General features: G+C 42.5%; 1 protein-coding gene across 1 annotated transcript; it reads right to left on the bottom strand.

The window, feature by feature from the left end:
• Positions 1 to 370: 370 nt before the first annotated feature.
• Positions 371 to 4,670, bottom strand: LOC310798798 (putative transmembrane protein ZNF593OS). Its single transcript, XM_083661350.1, has 3 exons — positions 4,496 to 4,670; positions 4,159 to 4,269; positions 371 to 1,620 (listed from the first exon to the last, which is right to left on the bottom strand). The coding sequence occupies exons 1-3, from the start codon at positions 4,535 to 4,537 to the stop codon at positions 1,474 to 1,476; spliced, it is 300 nt and encodes a 99-aa protein (XP_083517476.1). The 5' UTR covers positions 4,538 to 4,670; the 3' UTR covers positions 371 to 1,473.
• Positions 4,671 to 17,723: the final 13,053 nt, after the last annotated feature.

Here is a 17,723-nt window from a genome sequence, read left to right as displayed (position 1 = left end):
TTGCATGAGCGACCCATCTTCACATCTGATTCTGAACAAAAGCATTCAGAACCAATTCGAGTTCACTCTAAATTTGGACATGTGTGGGCCAATCAATGCCCCAGTTCCAGGAAGACAGCAACACCCTGACCACTTCCTGTCGTGTGCAGATGAGACGACACACTCCGGCGGACACCACAGATCCTCTCGACACAGGAAGTGGCGCTGCCGCATCAGCATCCCACTGCCAGCAGAGCAGCCATCACACTGGACTGATAGCTTCAGAGAAACTGATTCCTTGATGTATCAATACCACTAAAAACTATGCTGTTTACATTAGTTTCTGAGACTTTTGTTAAAGTTATTACTAAATTACAGGTACTTCATCCGATTCAAAATATTCACAGCTTTATTAAATCATTACAAAAAGAACAAAAACAAAGTAATACATTCATGTATCATTAAAAATTAGACTTTCATAAATTTTGCTTTGATAAAAATATCTGCACACCCATGCAATGTTCAATAAAGTAAAATGTTCACATTAACATGTAGTAGATACTGCAGATAGGGTTCTTAACTAGGGCTCCTAAACATGGAAGCCACACATATTATCAACAGGACTTCATCGATTAATGTAAAAGAAAAAGAAAAGAAAAAAAGTGTGAAAGAAAAGAAAAAGTAAAGTATAAGATTAGTACTAAGTCCCTTTGCAGATCTATTTGAACAATTTACCAAGGAAAAAAAAAGCATGTTTCTCCAGTATTGTGCAAATATTGTGACTGACATTTCACATGTATGAATATTGACCTAGTCTGCAAATACGGCTCCATATCTGTTCACACGGCTCTGCAGGGTTTTCCCACTGAACAACAAAACAAATAGATATTACAAAAAGAAAACTAAGGGGCGAGAGTTCATCCTTCTCTCACATTCTGGACCGGCCTTCGCTTCGTTACCAGGTACATCTCAAATGCACAGAGCCTTGCCTTTCACAAGGCATTACAGTTCAGAGCATTTCCCCCTACATAGACATGCTTTGAGCATTGGCAAAAATTCACAGTTACCGTACTTTGGAAGAAATCTGAGTTCTTTTCCCTTTGTTTTTCTTTTTTACAGCTCAGAACAGTAAAGTGACGGCATCTTGCAAGCATGTACCTTGGCAACGACTAAAGATCAGTCCCCAGCGTGAACAACGGTCAGCTGGCTTGGACCACCCACCCAAACCAGTCCGCAAAACCAGTCCGATCGTGACGCCAGGACCCTCCTCCAGGTCCCGACAACGATAGAAATAAGTAGATAACCCTAGCAGCAGTAGCCCCCAACCCTCTGCGCACGGTGAGTGAGGGATCCCAGGAAATTCAGTGACCGGGTGTGACTATGACTGAGGTGAGAAAAGTGCTAGTGTCCGGTCTGCTCTGGAGGACATCGCTTCTCGTCGGCTCGTCCATTTTGTGAAAGAGTTCAAAGCTGATTGGGAAGCTGGAAGTGTCTTCAGGGCGCTGGCCGGGGCTGGACCTTCTCCGTCATCTGTTTGGCACTGTAGTAGGACAGGCTCAGGCCCATGATGGCCAGCATCAGGGCTATCTGGTTGACCGCACGGTCTTGCGGCTGCGCCTGCACCTCACCGGCTACTTGCCTCTGTGGAGATAAGACAAAAACAGGACAACGGTTAGAGCCAGGTCATCAAAGAATGACCCTGTCATGTCAACCAAGATGCTAAAGCCTGATAGATAGCCCCAAACATACAAGTCAGAAATAGTCAGCGTTTCGTGCCAGGACACTTGTTCCTGAAAAAGGTCTTTCAAAACAGAACTTGTGCAACTGAGCTTAACCGCAGGCCTCTGCCGTGTGCGCCAACTTATTTAGAGGAGAAGCAAAACCAGAGCGCAATGTTCTCTGTATGTTCTCTGTCCACAATAGAGGGGAAGAAGACCAACTCCTCACACGCATCCAGTATCAAAGGGCAGATATGACACCTGACTGCCTGCACAGCAGATAGCCTCTGTGACCTCTATGACCCCTCTAGGCCCTGACCAGTCAGATAGGAATGTCACCGTTTGACACTGGGGCATGTCAAACAGCTGCCCTCTCTCTCCAAAATGGTTTCCCCCTCACCATTTCGAAAGCAAGAGCTAAACCAGTCTCGGTTCATTCAAGCCAAACGGCTTCCGCTGCTGTAAGATCTTGTCTTTGCCCAACTAAAACGTATCCCAAACATACAAAGAACTGTTAATTTTGTAACGTCTCTGCAGTGGAGATTCTATGTCTACAAAGCATTGTCCCGCCAACATGTTAAAACTTACGCAACAGCCAGTCATTTACATGGTCTGTTAAACTTTTGAGTCAACGGAAAGCTATACGAGGGAACAGCCTTTGTGCTCTAATTAGTGGGAATATGTGGACAAAAACTTGTGCACAATGTGGACACGGCCTATGGAGGGTCAGTAATGACACAAAGGATTATGAGGCCTATGGAGGGTCAATAATGACACAAAGGATTATGAATTATATCATGATTAGCGTCAACCCTAATTATACAGTATCAGTGGTCTGGTGCTGAAAGCGGGTTGTGGGTCACAGAACAGCAGGGCCCCATAGCTGACAGCAGCTCTGATAAGAACTATTGTTTTCAAAGTGTGACAGTGCGGGCCGCCCCTCGGTCCTCAGACAAAGCCTAGATCTCTGAAGTAGTGTCAATGTCTAACTAAGCGCAGAATGAAGACAACCCTGAGACAGGTTGGTAGAGAAAGTACAGTTTGCAGGCTACAGAAAAAGTTTGAATGAATGGAACCGGTCTCATTTTTACAGTCACTGATCAGAGACAGTCAAAGCCTAGTATGCAACCTGTGTAAATCCAACAGTTCTGATCCCATGGATTATAATTCAAACCCAAGAAGAGATTGGAAATCGGCTCATTTAACTGATTTTGTTTAGTTTTGTAAATGGTATGTCCTTTTCACAACTAGTCAGAAAAACTGATAATCTAGTTGTCCTTAAGCCGTATAAAATTTTACCCATTTCATAAACTCAGATAATGTTAACGTAAGCCGAACTCATCTCAAATCACTGCAGGCTTGAATACTTTTCTTCTTTGACATTCCAAGTCAAATGATTCATCGCCGTCTCAAAAGTGATGAGTCAGATCTGGCGTTCCTAAAGTGATGAGTCAGATCTGGCGTTCCTAAAGTGATGAGTCAGATCTGGCGTTCCTAACCAGGGCGGGAAAATAACACCCAAACGCTGCTGACTTTGAGCAGTGGCTGGTAAGTTCGTTAGGGCCATCAGCCACTGTGGCGAATGAACAAAGTTGATATCAATTAAACAAAAAACAAACAAAACACTAGTTAGAAGACCCATTAGCACCATAGTTTCAAATAATCTTGTTATCAAGGAAACCATTAAATATGGCCGCCTCATCCCCTGGTCTACCATGAGGCCAGATAACACTGTCAAAACTACAAGGAGAAAGAGCCGACATTTTGTTGGAGTTAACCCATTGATACCTGATGCAGCATTTGTGTGTGTATCCCTTTAAGACCGCGAACCAAACGTGGTTCGCGGTCTTAAAGGGATACGCACACAAATGAGGGATATACTGCATCAGGTATCAATGGGTTAAGAGGCCAATGCCAGGTCATTCAGGGCCAAAGGAGAGGAAGCCGTCGCCACAAAGCAAGATTTTCAATGACATTTAAAGCAAGTCAATTCTGCTCTGTGCTCTCTTGAACTCTGTAGTTTAACATTTAAGCAGCTATTTTTTGTCATATTGTCAAAACGATTTAAGCAGCTACTTTGTCATATTGTCAATATTATCTGCTTTACGAGTTTCATTGCTGTCAACATAAATAAATACCTTAACTGTAACCTGTAATGTGCGGCTTATGTTTTTGTAATCATAGTTAGCTTTTACATTTCTACCTACAGACACAGAGGCTAGTGTACCACATTCTAAACTGGTCAAGTCCATATTGTGACTGAGTCACAAGTCTTTAGTCAGTAAAGAGTAGTGCAAATATCAAATCAATCTACTCAGTGGACTGTAGATACACACAATGAACCAATATAAACCATCTGTCAGTCATTTTCACCACCTGAAACAATGACATGAAGTATTTATGACTCGTCCATCATCTAGTTAAAACTCTGAAGCCACTGGAAGGGAAATGAAGGTGCTACCTGGAGGAGACGGAAGTATCCAGGTGTCAGTCTGCCCAGTCTGATGATCATGTCTGCTGAGGTGGTCTGTGATGTGGTGGAGCAGAGGGATCTGCTGCTGCAGCTCAACACCTGCAGAGAGCAAGGAGGAGAAGGAACTGAGCATTTCACTGGGAATCAAATAGAAAACTCATCAAAAGATGTGGTCAGGAAGAAAAACTTCAGCTAGAAAACGACACTATGTTCAGGAAAGATGTGTCCAAAAACAGAATAGTAGGCTACTTCTATTCAAGTCCTATCTTGAGGGAGAGACAAAACCAAGCATCAAACTAGTTCAGAAAGAGGAATAAAGCTCTACCATTTGCTTGCAAAATAAAGTGGAACCCTCTGATCCCTGCATGAGGAAGCCTCTCGCCTGAAGCCGTGGAGGCACGAACAAAACCAGCTGCTCCAATGTGATCGCCGCCTTGCATAGACCGTTCCATATAAGAGCCTGAATCAGAACCTTCACGTCACATCTGGAGTCATTTTGAAACCTGACCTTCTTGGCACAGTTTGTCTCTGGACGCTTATCATGATTCATGTCTGAACTGCATCTGGACAAGAGCAACAGCGCCTCTATTCATGCTGCGGCGTGAACCAAACCAACACAGTGCAGAAAAGACCATTTCATTCAATCACAATGGATTATCCAACCAGATTAGAGTTTTGAACCGTTCATGAGAAGTATTGATCGTGAAAAACTCCAGAGGAACCGTTAATCATCCAACCATGAATTAAGAACAAAAATGCCCCCCAACAAGCAGAAATCAACATTTAACACCAGGCTGGTGCAAGGATGGGGCAAAAGCATTATAAGCAAGCTATCAGATTAATCCCAAAAAGGCATCCAATCAAGACTAGATGGGGGAGGAAGAAGCCATTAGAAGATGCAAGCTTCCAAGATGGGATTTTGACCACTGAGAAGAACATTGCATCAGTGATCAAAACGGCATCTGCCATCAGAATTGAGGGAATGGTGGGGCGAGAGGAGTGTGAAGGATTCATCTGCCAACCTGGCTGGAATTAGACCCCTGAAAGAGGGAAAAAGTAATCCAAGTTTGAAAGTTGCTCCTGTGTACATGTCGGTCTTGTATGTGAAAAGGAAAGGCTTGAGGATCCTCACCTTCCTGATGGTCAACAGCAGGATCTCTCTACTTCCCAACCAAGCCAAAAACCCCTGACAGATAAACTACTGAGAGATGAACTACTGAGAGCGTCTGCGCTGTGCTCCACCCTTTTATACATACTCTCACCCAACCAGATTTGCAGGCTTGGCCAACCCCCCCCCCCGCCACACACACACACACACACACACACACACACACACACACACACACACACACACACACACACACACACACACACACACACACACACACACACACACACACACACACACACACACACACACACACACACAGCTGTCAAAATGCATTACTCTCTCAAATACCACCCCCTACCACCACACCAAAAACCCTCTCATTTCTCATGGAGACAGACGACGCTTATGGGAACGTGCACGTCAACGACAGCGTTGGATTACATAAGTATCCTGTCCTGTCTCTTTAAAGGGATACACCGCTTTTTGGGGAGTTTATCTCATTTGCCACATCGCCCCCACATAACCAAGATACACCATGCCTTACCGGCACCGTCCGCTCAGTTTACAGTGAGCTACAGTCGTGAAGTTAGTTAGTATCGCCATAGAATGGAGGGTAATGGTACAGCTGTTAAAATATGCCAAAACACACATCTCACGGCACCAAAATACATGTTGTGCTTTGGGTACTCACCACACGATGAAATATTAATCCAAATAATCCCATAATCGGTCTTTTTGGAAGGAAAAGAGGTCGACGGCCATGTTTGGAAAGTAGTGCCGGCTACCGCTTTTCCTTCCAGAAAGACAAATTATGTGCATTTTGGATTCATATTTCATCGTGTGGTGAGTACCCGAAGCACAACATGTATTTTGGTGCCATGAGATGTATGTTTTGGCGGATTTTTAACAGCTGTACCATTAGCCTCCATTCTATGGCGATAATTACTAACTTCACGACTGTAGCTCACTGTAAACTGAGCGGACGGTGCCGGACTTCATGATGTGTCCATGCAAACCTCTACAGCAGCTTGAGACAAAGACCTTCTCTCGGTCTCATTAGTAACTAGTGTTGTGCCTTTTGGGGTTCATCACTTCGATGGCTTGTTTTGGTTTGATATCATCCTCATCTATTTCACTACACAAATAGCTGCAGTTAGTTTCTCTGCATGGATTTACTTCCTGAAATTGAAGTTGTCAGAGTTTGGATTAGCATGGTATGTGTTGGGCCAAAATGACAGTATTTTGGGAGTTGTTGTTTTTTACAGTAGTTTTAACAGACAAACAGCTGCATCAACCACAACAAAGCCATGTGTGAACTGTGAAGCCACACCTTGTCCAAACACTAGAAGGAATTTGGCTCCAAACCACACCGACAAGCCATTATCCAGGGCTTGTTTATTCTGCCACAACCTGACAGCTAAACTCACTGAAGTCTTGTAAAAACACCACTGACAGCAGATTGAATCAAAATTCTATTATTTGACTTTAGGGCTGGGCGATAATTCAATATTATTGTTGATCATCTTTCAGTGGAATCATGATCGTGATATGAAGATATTTTGTTATCGTCCATGTCTAACGTCTGAAACTCTTCGGTTCTGTTCTTCTGTTTTGTTTTTTACATCACATGTGACAACACCAATCAGTTCAATGAGATTGAATTGAATAAATAAATATTTATTTTTGGTGGGGATTTTCCCCCTTTATTTGTTAGGACAGTAGGCAGACAGGAAAGGTAGGGAGAGAGAGGGCGGGTGGCATGTGGCAAAGAACCACGGGTGGGATTCTAACCACGTGATTTGATTATTTAACGTGATTTTGCATTGCCCATAACATTTAAACACGCCACGTACTGCACACCATGCGCGATTCTAAACCACGTAACAGGATGTGAGCTGCCAGAACTGCAGGAACTGTACAACCAGCGGTGCCTCAGGAGGTCCCTGAAGATCATCAAAGACACAAACCATCCCCACAACAGCCTGTTCTCCCTGTTACCCTCAGGGAGGAGATACAGGGTCCCAAAAGCACGCACAAATCGCTTGAGGGACAGTTTCTTCCCGCAGGCCACGAGACTCCTTAACATACACAAATAGTGTAGTAGCTGTACTGTACCGCACTGTAGCTGCTACCATTACGTATGTCTAATGTTTAATTGTATGTTTAATTAGGTATATGCTATTTGCACCTGTATGTCAAATACGTCGAATTTAAAATGTTTAAGTGCGTCCAAAATATGCACATGACATGTGCACCTATGTGCAGTGAATATGCCACTGTCTCCGACTTGTCTTATCACTCTACTGCCTTATTGCTTGTTGTGTCTCTTGTTGTTTTTGCACTCATATGCCCTGTTATATTTGTACTATGTTGTAAACGGAGTTCACAGCACAAGAATTTCACACGTGATACTTGTACTACGGAGTGACAATAAAAATCTTGAATCTTGAATCTTGAACCTACTTGACACTGCGTGTTTAGATCAGCAAATGCAGGGAGCTCGAACTGGGTCTATAGGTAACAAATTGTTCCATGTTGAAAAGCGGCTGGTATGATGATCAGTCTACAGAATGTCTACTTGCTCGTGTTGTCTCAAACTCGTGTAGCATTATCATGCCAAAGACACAACCTGAGCTCAACAGCTTAACTTGATCAAAAAGCATCTTTAGTCAATTCAAATCCCTTCCTGGCAGTTCGGCAGAGCGACATTTAGCGTAGCAAATCCTTCATGGCAGCAGATTCAGTAGTGGTTGAGTCACTGGCTTTGTCAGAGTTCTGATTGAGTGCATGCTTGAGCCTGGGCCCAGGTGAATCACCTGTCAACCATTCAGCTTCGCCTCAGGCAACAGGGTGTTTCCCATTCATGTGTCAGTTGTGGGCCACATCTCAAAATACCAGCGGTGTACATTCACAATGAATGGAACTGATGTGTTTAAAAAGAGGTGGTAATAGAGACGAGCTTCTCTTGCAAAGAGAGGCCCGTTGGATACACAACTTACAGACTGAACACCCCAAGGGGTTAAACGAGGAATTGCTATTAGGCTGCTTTTTATAATTATTTCTATTAAGTGACTTGAGTCTTGTCTGAGGTTGGGTATTCAGGGTTGCATGTTTATGTTTATATTTACTAATTGTCTAATATTGACTATATGTCTAATTATTACTTACTGTGTAGTATTTTTATTGTGCCATTCACATTCCTGTTTATGACAGAAAGCAGAAAGTCAAGGGAATGCACCAACTTTTCTATTTTATTTTTAATGAATCTTCTTTATATATTTGTATGTCTTGATATTTTCAGAGTCCACCCAGAAAGGGGTTAGGGACCTTACTCTGTATGAATATAGCCTACTGTGATGTGGCCTACGGGCTTGTTTTAGATGGACCATTTCCGGAATAGATTTCCTGGTCCCCCGCCCCTTATAAAATGTTTGTCTTCACACACAGGTCTAGATACACGCTGAGGACGGCTTAACGTCGAAACGCGTCCGTGTGATTCTGTGCGTTGCTGTAATGGACTAATAAAAGTTCCTAGTAAAAGGACATTGGAGTGCTGGCTGTTTTTCCCTATTTTGAACTTCTGTGAGCCTTGCACCCGGAAAACTGCACATAAGACGGAGAGTGCGCGTTCATACCCTGTTTCTACTGTGGAACTGATGTGGGTCACGGTGATTATGATCTATGAATTGACATTTTCTTTCTGGAGAATCTGGAGGATCTTATCCTTAGGGTTTAGATTTTCACGTGGGAGTCAAACGCCTAAATGTGTCATACCAGCTCTCGGGTTTCCCCCGATACAGTTGGTCCCTGTGAGCAACACGGTTCTCTCAGGAAACAGGAATTGTGTCTGTCTGCCCTTTTAGAGTTCCAATTCAGAGAGAAAAGTGTATCGCGTAAAGCCAGGGAAACGCCTCGCTAAGCCCTGCTGTGACATCAGGATGGCTGAACCAGCCAGTGAAAACAGACAGAATAAACTCAGTGGATCTCTCCCACAGAGATGGGGAAAAAGACACCGGGTGTCAAACAGCATTAGACTCTGCTGCAGCGGGCTTGTTAAAATATATTGGGTACGCGGTGTCCTGATTCCGACGGCCAATGAGATCCCATCGGTGCTCCTTTCTTCCTCTTTTTGCCCCGCCTCCTCCCCATTAGGGGATCTGGACAATGGCCGTGTGAAGAGACAGAGGCGTCAGCAGCTGCTGTGGCAGAACTACAGCTGGGGGGGGGGCGGGGTTACAGCCGGGGGGGGCGGGGTCATTTGTCTGATAGATTAGCTCAGGGTGACATCACCCCGATTCACTGTCCAGTTATGCAATCCTGTTGCAGTCTGGGTGGGCATCCTCGAGACCCACGCTCCTCCTCACATGACACTAGCATGTGCACACGCCTGTCGCCATGGTTCCATGACACTAGCATGTGCACACGCCTGTCGCCATGGTTCCATGACACTAGCATGTGCACACGCCTGTTGCCATGGTTCCATGACACTAGCATGGTGTGCAGTACGTGCCGTGTTTAAATGTTATGGAGAGCAGTTTGCTGTCTGTGGCGGCTACGGAGCAGTGCCATAGGTTTACCATTAAGTATTAATGGTCAGAAGTCACACACAAATAACAAGATGACCACCTAGAAGGCTGTAGGTCACATGGACCAATCAAAATGCCACATTCCAGTGAGTTTCCCAGAGAAATGCATATTTTAAGGCAGTGATACTCAACTTGCGGGTGCCCCCTGTGTGGCCCGCGATGGAATTGCAAAAAAAAAAAATATATATATATACAGTGCACCTGAATGCAACATGCAAGATACCCGCTGAAGTGTCCAAATGTTCATGTCATTCTGGCCAATACTTCTGTTATAGCATTTCAGTCTGGGATATGGAATATCTTTCAATAATCTATGATTTAGCTGTTAAATTGTCAAATACTGCCGTCTGCTTGCTACCCAGGCACTTATGTATGTACTTAACCTAACTAACTATCCGGTGTGCACAACATTGTCAGACTAAACTCCGGCTGACACCCCAAAAACCTACAATCCGCTACAGAAAAATGTATATTGTTTGTTTATTAACTGGCCCCTGGCCTTCTATCATTTCACCAAAGTGGCCCCCGGGCAAAGCAAGTTGAGTATCCCTGCTTTAAGGGGGTCAAGCAGCCGTGGCAGTTGAAGGGGTGTGACGTTTTGATTGTTGCAAACTATAGAATGATATTTTCCATTTGCGCGCGCCTGTATTCAAGGTGTACAGTAGCCTACATGACACTGAAATAGCAGCGATGGCCTCCATTTTAACTGACTGAGTGACAAATACAAAGTTTAAATTGGGCTATTAATAGAATTATTAAACCATTTCAATTCACATGGCTGGGCCAGAAGCGTGCCAATTAGCACCGAAACCACCTCTTGACATCCTAACTGATAACAGCCACATGTTCAGCTGACATGTCAGAGAGAAACTAACTGATAACAGCCACACGTTCAGCTGACATGTCACAGAGAAACTAACTGATAACAGCCACACGTTCAGCTGACATGTCAGAGAGAAACTCTAATCAAAGAAGAAAAGTGACACACAAATTGTGACTGAGAATGCAACCAGTGACAACCAGGCGACTGCAATAGACCAAATGGTATGGGCAAGCACAATAACTACACCTTGGCTTCCAATACCATTTCAGACCTGTCATACTTTAAAGAGGAAACCAACATGTAGATCTATATCTATATTAGATTAGACTGTAGCAAAATATAACTGTACTAGGAACATATCCTAAAAGGCAATGGTACACGCTTTGAGTTCCCTCTCCAGGTCTATGCTGGGTACACGATGTACAGATGACTTCACCACATGCGCACAACTACACAGAGGCTAGAAAATGCACTACTAAATCTCATACTGTAGAATTACATCATGCAATTTAATATACAGAAACACAGCTCAAGTCCCAAGATTATTTTTTTTAACAGGGACAACCATTAAGAGATTTTTTTTTATGCTTTACCCGTGCTAATTGAAATTCCAACTCGACAGATTATTAAAGGTTAAAAGAGAAAAAACTTGAGCATTTCTTACATGCGTCAAGTCAAGTTTCATTCATGGTATTTTTCTTTTCAACTGTAAAGCCACATCTGTAGCCTAGTTCATGGACCTCTGCTGCCATCTGATCTGGGTCATTACAAACCCCTTTTGTTCAAGAGGGAGAATATTAGCTCCAGTAAAATCATTCTCATTTCAATCTGGTCCCAGTCAACTGCATCACATGCCAACACAAAGCACAGAGATCAACTCATTCATGCACTGCTGAATTTGGATAAACAACTACTACTATGATTAATCACTAATGACATTAATTTGACACACAGATTTAGTTTGGCTTGTTGCACTGTCAGTTAATTAACTGTCATTTCAGAGTCAATAATGAGCTGACAGCCAATCATGGACAAGAAGCTACTTGCAACACTTTTCTCTCTCTAACATTGCATTCCTATGATTGCAATGATTGAATCATTCCTCAACCAGCAATCACTCAATAGTCTACCGGAGGAATGGAACTGCTCCAGTTTCAATAAGTGACTGATTACAAAAGTGACACGTTTAGTAAAACGCGCAAAATCCATTTGATTAGTTTGAAGAAATGAAAAAATGTATAGGACGCCAACAGCTGCTCCCATAATCACGCCCTCTCCATCCTGAGACAAAAGGCGCTTTCTCAGCCGACAAGCCAACAGCGCAAACTGTTGCAAAGTACTTTTGGATTTGTTCCTCCGTCTACTTGTTAAACTAAACTAAACTGCCAGTAGCAGCAGTTAGTTGAGTGAATCTGCTTACCTGGTGCAGCTGGAGCTGGGCTGTATGTTGGGCTGCTGTTAGCGGACGGACTGGAGCCTGTGTGATGATGTGGGGGTGTTCCCGTAGTAAAGTCTATATAGGAAGCCGGGCCGGCCTATACATTGACTATGGAGGGGGGTGGGGCTGTGCGAGGCACGAAGCACACACATGCAGGCAGGGAGCATGAGAAACACATGGACCCCTGTGTGAGGAGGGGAATGAGCTCGTCCGTGTTCTCCTGCTCTGATGTTTCCATCAGCTGGAACATTGTGTCTTCTTTGTGATGTCACTTTGGTCACATTGTAGCCATGTGTTGAGGAAAGAAGTGTTAAATAAACCTGAAATAAATCAATCAATAAAAATAGAGATATTAGGCAAAATGGACAAACATGGATGAGTGGTTCTCAAAGCAGGGTCTGGGGACCCCCAGGGTCCTTGAGAGGGTTCCAGGGGGTCCCCAGCAAAAAGGGGGATCATTTATTTTCACTATAATTCCATCCATATGTACGACAATGACAGAATCAATGACTATTTTGGTCATGATGAGTTTCACACACGTTCTGTAATAAATCATCTAAAGCAATATGAATATATATAAGATGGGGGGCCCTATTAGCCTGGGTAAACCCAGCCTCCACGTGACCTCTATCTATAGAGGTCACGTGGAGGCTGGGTTTACCCAGGCTAGGGCCCTATAGGACAATATCTTATCAAATAGGGGTATGTGTTCTAATTTGGCTTTAGGGGTCCTTGACATTAAAAGGTTTGACAACAGCAGGCCTAGATGACAGTCATCTGGAGTATCATTTATTTTTAAGTGGGCAAATCTTTTGCAAAACATGGGGTGGAAAGCTTCAGGCTATTTCTGAGCGCTGTGTGGGGACAAATGAGTCTGTAGTTGGAAAGAAAGAAAGAAAGAAAGATTTGGCTATCATCAGAGAGTGCTGGTGCAAATGGATTAGCTGTGCCCAATGTGTTTCAGTCCCATGGCTTTCATCAGGGTGAAGAATGATGAAGTTGAATGTCACAGGGTTTTCATAATGAATACCCAAAGAAAAATAAATGCATTTTAATCTCATTTGGAATGCTAGGATCTGGATAATTGTATTTTGGCCATACTTGCAGATGGCTAGCCAGCCAGGCCTACAGCACTCTACTGTCAACCGCGGGATATTGAGAAAATTCAAGTCTCCAAAATGTTAATTAATGTTATGTGCAAACACATGTTATGGTTTATTGGTACCCTACACCACATATTGTTCACTTGTCTCACCTGTCTTCATGGTGTTGGATAACTTGAGCTGAACATCGATTTAATGTGCTAATGTAATCTTGCGTAGACTATTTGTCCCTGCAGTCTTTAAATTACATTTATTGACTGACTGTGTTTAGCTGCAACTGGAATCACTCTCTTGTGTCAACACCATAGATGAGCTATTTGTTTGTAAGCATCGCCCCTACTTTCCTGCCTCTGATTCTGCTAGCTGGACCCCCCTGACCTGTTCACTTGGTATCAGCTGATCACCCTTCCTCCTACTGCTACATGTGGACTTACACTTAGTTACCCTTAAATGACTTGACATGCACTGCACTTTAAGGTACATGAGGGCCAGTGCAGCTTTTGTCTTGGGGTCTTTTCTCTCCCAGTTGAGGAATGTGTTTAAACCCGTTCACCCCGACCGGCTCTGCAGAGGCTGATTGATTTCTGGTCACAGGCAGGGGAGAGGGGGAGGGGGGAGAGGGGGAGGTGGAGGGGGAGAGAGGGGGGGGGGGGTGGAGGGGGGGAGAGGGGAAGAGGGGGGGAGGGGGAGAGAGGGGGGGAGAGGGGGATGGGCAGAGAGGGGGGGGAGGGGTTGTTTGTCTGACAAGTAGAATGGTGCTGGGTTCATTCTAGCCTACAGGGCTCGTTTGTCCTGATTTGTCTCACCCAAAACCCTCACCCCCTAAAATAAAATAATAATAAAAAAATAATTAAAAATAATAATAATAATAATAATAATAATAATAATAATAATAATAATAATATATATATATATATATATATATATATATATATATATATATATATATATATATATATATATATATATATATATATATATATATATATATATATATATATATATATATATATATAATTGTATTTGTTATTTGTTTGAGGGGGGCTCAGCCTGGACTGTAGGGTTTAGGTCTGTGTACTGTGTGTTTAGGTTGGAGGTGGGGGAGGCTGCCCTGGTGAGATGGGGGATGGGGTGCTTCGGGGGAGGGTCTCCCTGTCATCTCTGACCTACATTGGGAGCCCACCTTTGCTGCTGCATCGTCCTTGGAGCTAGAGGAGGCTGTGGAGAGCCAGGAAGAGCACTGTTAAACATAAACCAACAATAACAAGTCATATAAGCACACATCCATGCTGGCTAATGTTTGTCCAATAATCTACACTTCAAAACAATCCGCGTCATTTTTGACCGAGTTTCACACACTGTGGAAAAACCAGTGGAGACTGGGACACCTACTGGATAGTCCGTGCGTCAGTTTGACTCGTCTGTTGTGATCCAATACTGCCCTCTGCGGGTGGTGTGGTGTAATAACACCCATGTGCCACCACAGTCTGCACTGCAGGTTTTCACATCAACCACTTCAGACAAGTCAAGTCGGTAACCTCTTAAATTACAGTCCATTAAAGCAAATTAAAACATTGTTTCTGCACGTGTGGTCGCTTTATGTACTGCATGTCCCTCCGCTCTGATGAACCAGTGACGTTCTTCCTTTTTCACCCAGTTTGTCCAGCATGTTTCAAAGTGATCAAAGTGTGTGGTAGTGCCACTTATAGCTACATTCACTATAATGCTTTACTTGTTGTATATTACCAGTCATTTGAATGCAATAGTATAACTATATTATTTTTTTACTTGGATATTAGTTGTTTCTACTGCCTAATTAATGGTCTGTAATACTGTCAAGTCAGGTTTATCTATGTAGCAAAATATGTCTGTAAATGACTTTACAGAGAACAAGCCTACCTAGATCTAACTAGGGGCAGATCTACCTAGATACCAATCAACAATCAATCACAAAAATATGTAATACAGTACGCAAAGGAAATAACACACAAGGAATCAAAACAAAGCACAAACAGTAGCCTATTCAATCCAATATATTCATTCTATTATATTCAAGAAAACCTTGTCAAGGAATGTCAATGAGTTTCATTGATTATTTCCTCCTCTGTGTTTGAAAGTTATAGGCTCCAATCATATCAAATCATGTATTCACACAGGCTTTCCACGCCATTTTCCATGACTCCCTTTCAATTTTTCACAGCCACATTGCATAAATTACATTTTAGAAAATAGAACTTTGATGTGATATTTTCCATGTAATCCTAAAAGGATGAGAGGACAGAGTTCAAACTAAATTAGTCTAATTCAAAAGGAAATTATACAATAAAGTGCACAACTTTGTGATTTAATGTCTTCACTACAATATTGTGGAAAAAAATACAAAGTATAAACTGCCTTTAGAAAAATACTCAAAAAAGCACACATATCATGATCATCATCATCACTTTATTAACAGACACAAGGTCCAGTATAAAAACAGACAATACATAAAATCATAACCCCAATATACATTACATTAAAGAGTTGTACCAATGTGCCCAGATACTAGACTGGTACTTAATAGCACTGAGACCAGGTTGAGACAGCAGCATGATAATCAAGTTCTGAGACACATTAAGACGACAGATAAACTTGTAGGTCAGATTTCTCAGCAGGGCATGAAAGGTGTGGACTCCTGCACCACAAAACATTTCACTAGCACTGCAGCACCTTGGCTTTCTGTGCAGAATCCTCATGCAGTCATTATAAGCAACCTGAAGCTTTTGAATGCTAGCCTGCTTAAACTTGACCCACAGGGGGGGCAGTATAAAGGGGAGTAGCCTACAATAGGCTCTAAATCAGAATCAGAATCAGAATCAGAATCACTTTTATTGCCACAGTATGCAAGTTACATACGAGGAATTTGTCTTAGCAATGTGTTAGCGAGTGTTGTCATACTGAGATGCTATTGTAAATCATATATTGTTATTGTCTGCTTTGATTTGAGTGTTTTGTTTATGTATTTATGATGGGATTATTGTATGTGTTGTAATCCACGTATTTATGTGTTTTTGTCAAGTTTTTTTATTGTGCGTTTGTGTTAGAATAATTGTTTAATAATGTCAGATGCACAGACAGACGCGGCCGAAAACATGATCTCCTGGCGGAGATAAAAAAAAAAGGGGGGGGCAGATACGAGGGCAGAAACAAACACTAAAAATCATTCACTTAAGCCAGTGGTTCTGAAACATTTTCTTGTCAAGGATCCCTAAACTGACACAAATTAGACCACGATTTTGTCCCAGATGTTTGTTTTTTTACAAAGTGTGTGAAAGCTGTGCTGGGAACTCAGCAGTTTAGACAAAAACACTGTGGGAACTTGAAACTAAGTAATAAGTGTGTAATTGTTGCAACCAGTGATAATCTCATGACAGAGGTTCATCCTGTCTCAGCTGGGAAAAGCTCTGCTAGAAGTCTGGAAAGATTCCACCTGTCCACCGTCCGTATGTAAGAAATAACTTTTTCACTCCCTGCTGAGCCTTATCTTCAAACCTTGAAGACAAAGAAGCGACTGTTTGCAGCTGTGTCTACTTTAGAGAGAAACCTAACACTTCATAGTTCAGCTATAGTGGTTATACTTTACATGTGAAAGGGTGTGATTCATAAGAACAGTGAAGATGTATTCTTATCACAAAACCCATCCTTACTCTTTTTTATAAGTCTTTTATTGAGAGTATTCTTTGTTATTGTATTGTATGCCGGTACGGACATTCCAAAGTTACTCACAAAAATAAATTGGGAAAGATTGTTAAGATCTGTGGAAAAATCATGGGGCAACAGCAGGCTGACCTGTACCACCTGTACTGGACTAGGCTGACCGTGAAGGCAGACAAGGTCTGCTCAGACAAAACCCATCCACTGTCAGCAGAGTTTCAGCTACTCCCTTCTGGTCGGAGGTACACATACCCCAAGATCACAACCAACAGAGCAAAACATTCATTTATCCCCATGTCAATCATCCAGCTAAATAAGATGTGAGATTCAGGGAATCTGAAGTTTTTATTTGTTTTTTTTAATTATTATCAGCACGGTTATTGTTGTTTAATTATGATTATGAGATTGAGAATGTAGCTGGTCATCAGCAATGGGCAGTATGCAATATGCAATATCATAGATACGCACTTTAAATATGCCGGGCTGCTAACACGTGCACTTTAATGCTAACACGTGCACTTTAATGCACAGTATTATTGTGCATTTTTGACCACTACAGATGATTTTATGATTTTTAATGAGTTGTGTATGTTATTTTAATGTGTCTGTGTCCTCATGTACTGTGCTGTACAACAAATTGCCTCCTTGGAGGACATTAAAGTTTTCTACTACTACTCTGACCAAAATAGTCATACATTGTCATTGTGTTACGATGAGATAGTGAACATAAATTGTCCCCTTTTTTTCTGGGGACCCCCAGACCCCCCTCTGAGAACCACTGACTTGAGCATCCTATTTT

Source organism: Poromitra crassiceps, assembly GCF_964638095.1.
Source record: "Poromitra crassiceps genome assembly, chromosome: 26".
NCBI lineage: Eukaryota > Metazoa > Chordata > Actinopteri > Beryciformes > Melamphaidae > Poromitra > Poromitra crassiceps.
Note: the sequence above shows the minus strand (reverse complement) of the source record. Positions and strands in the feature narration are given on the sequence as shown.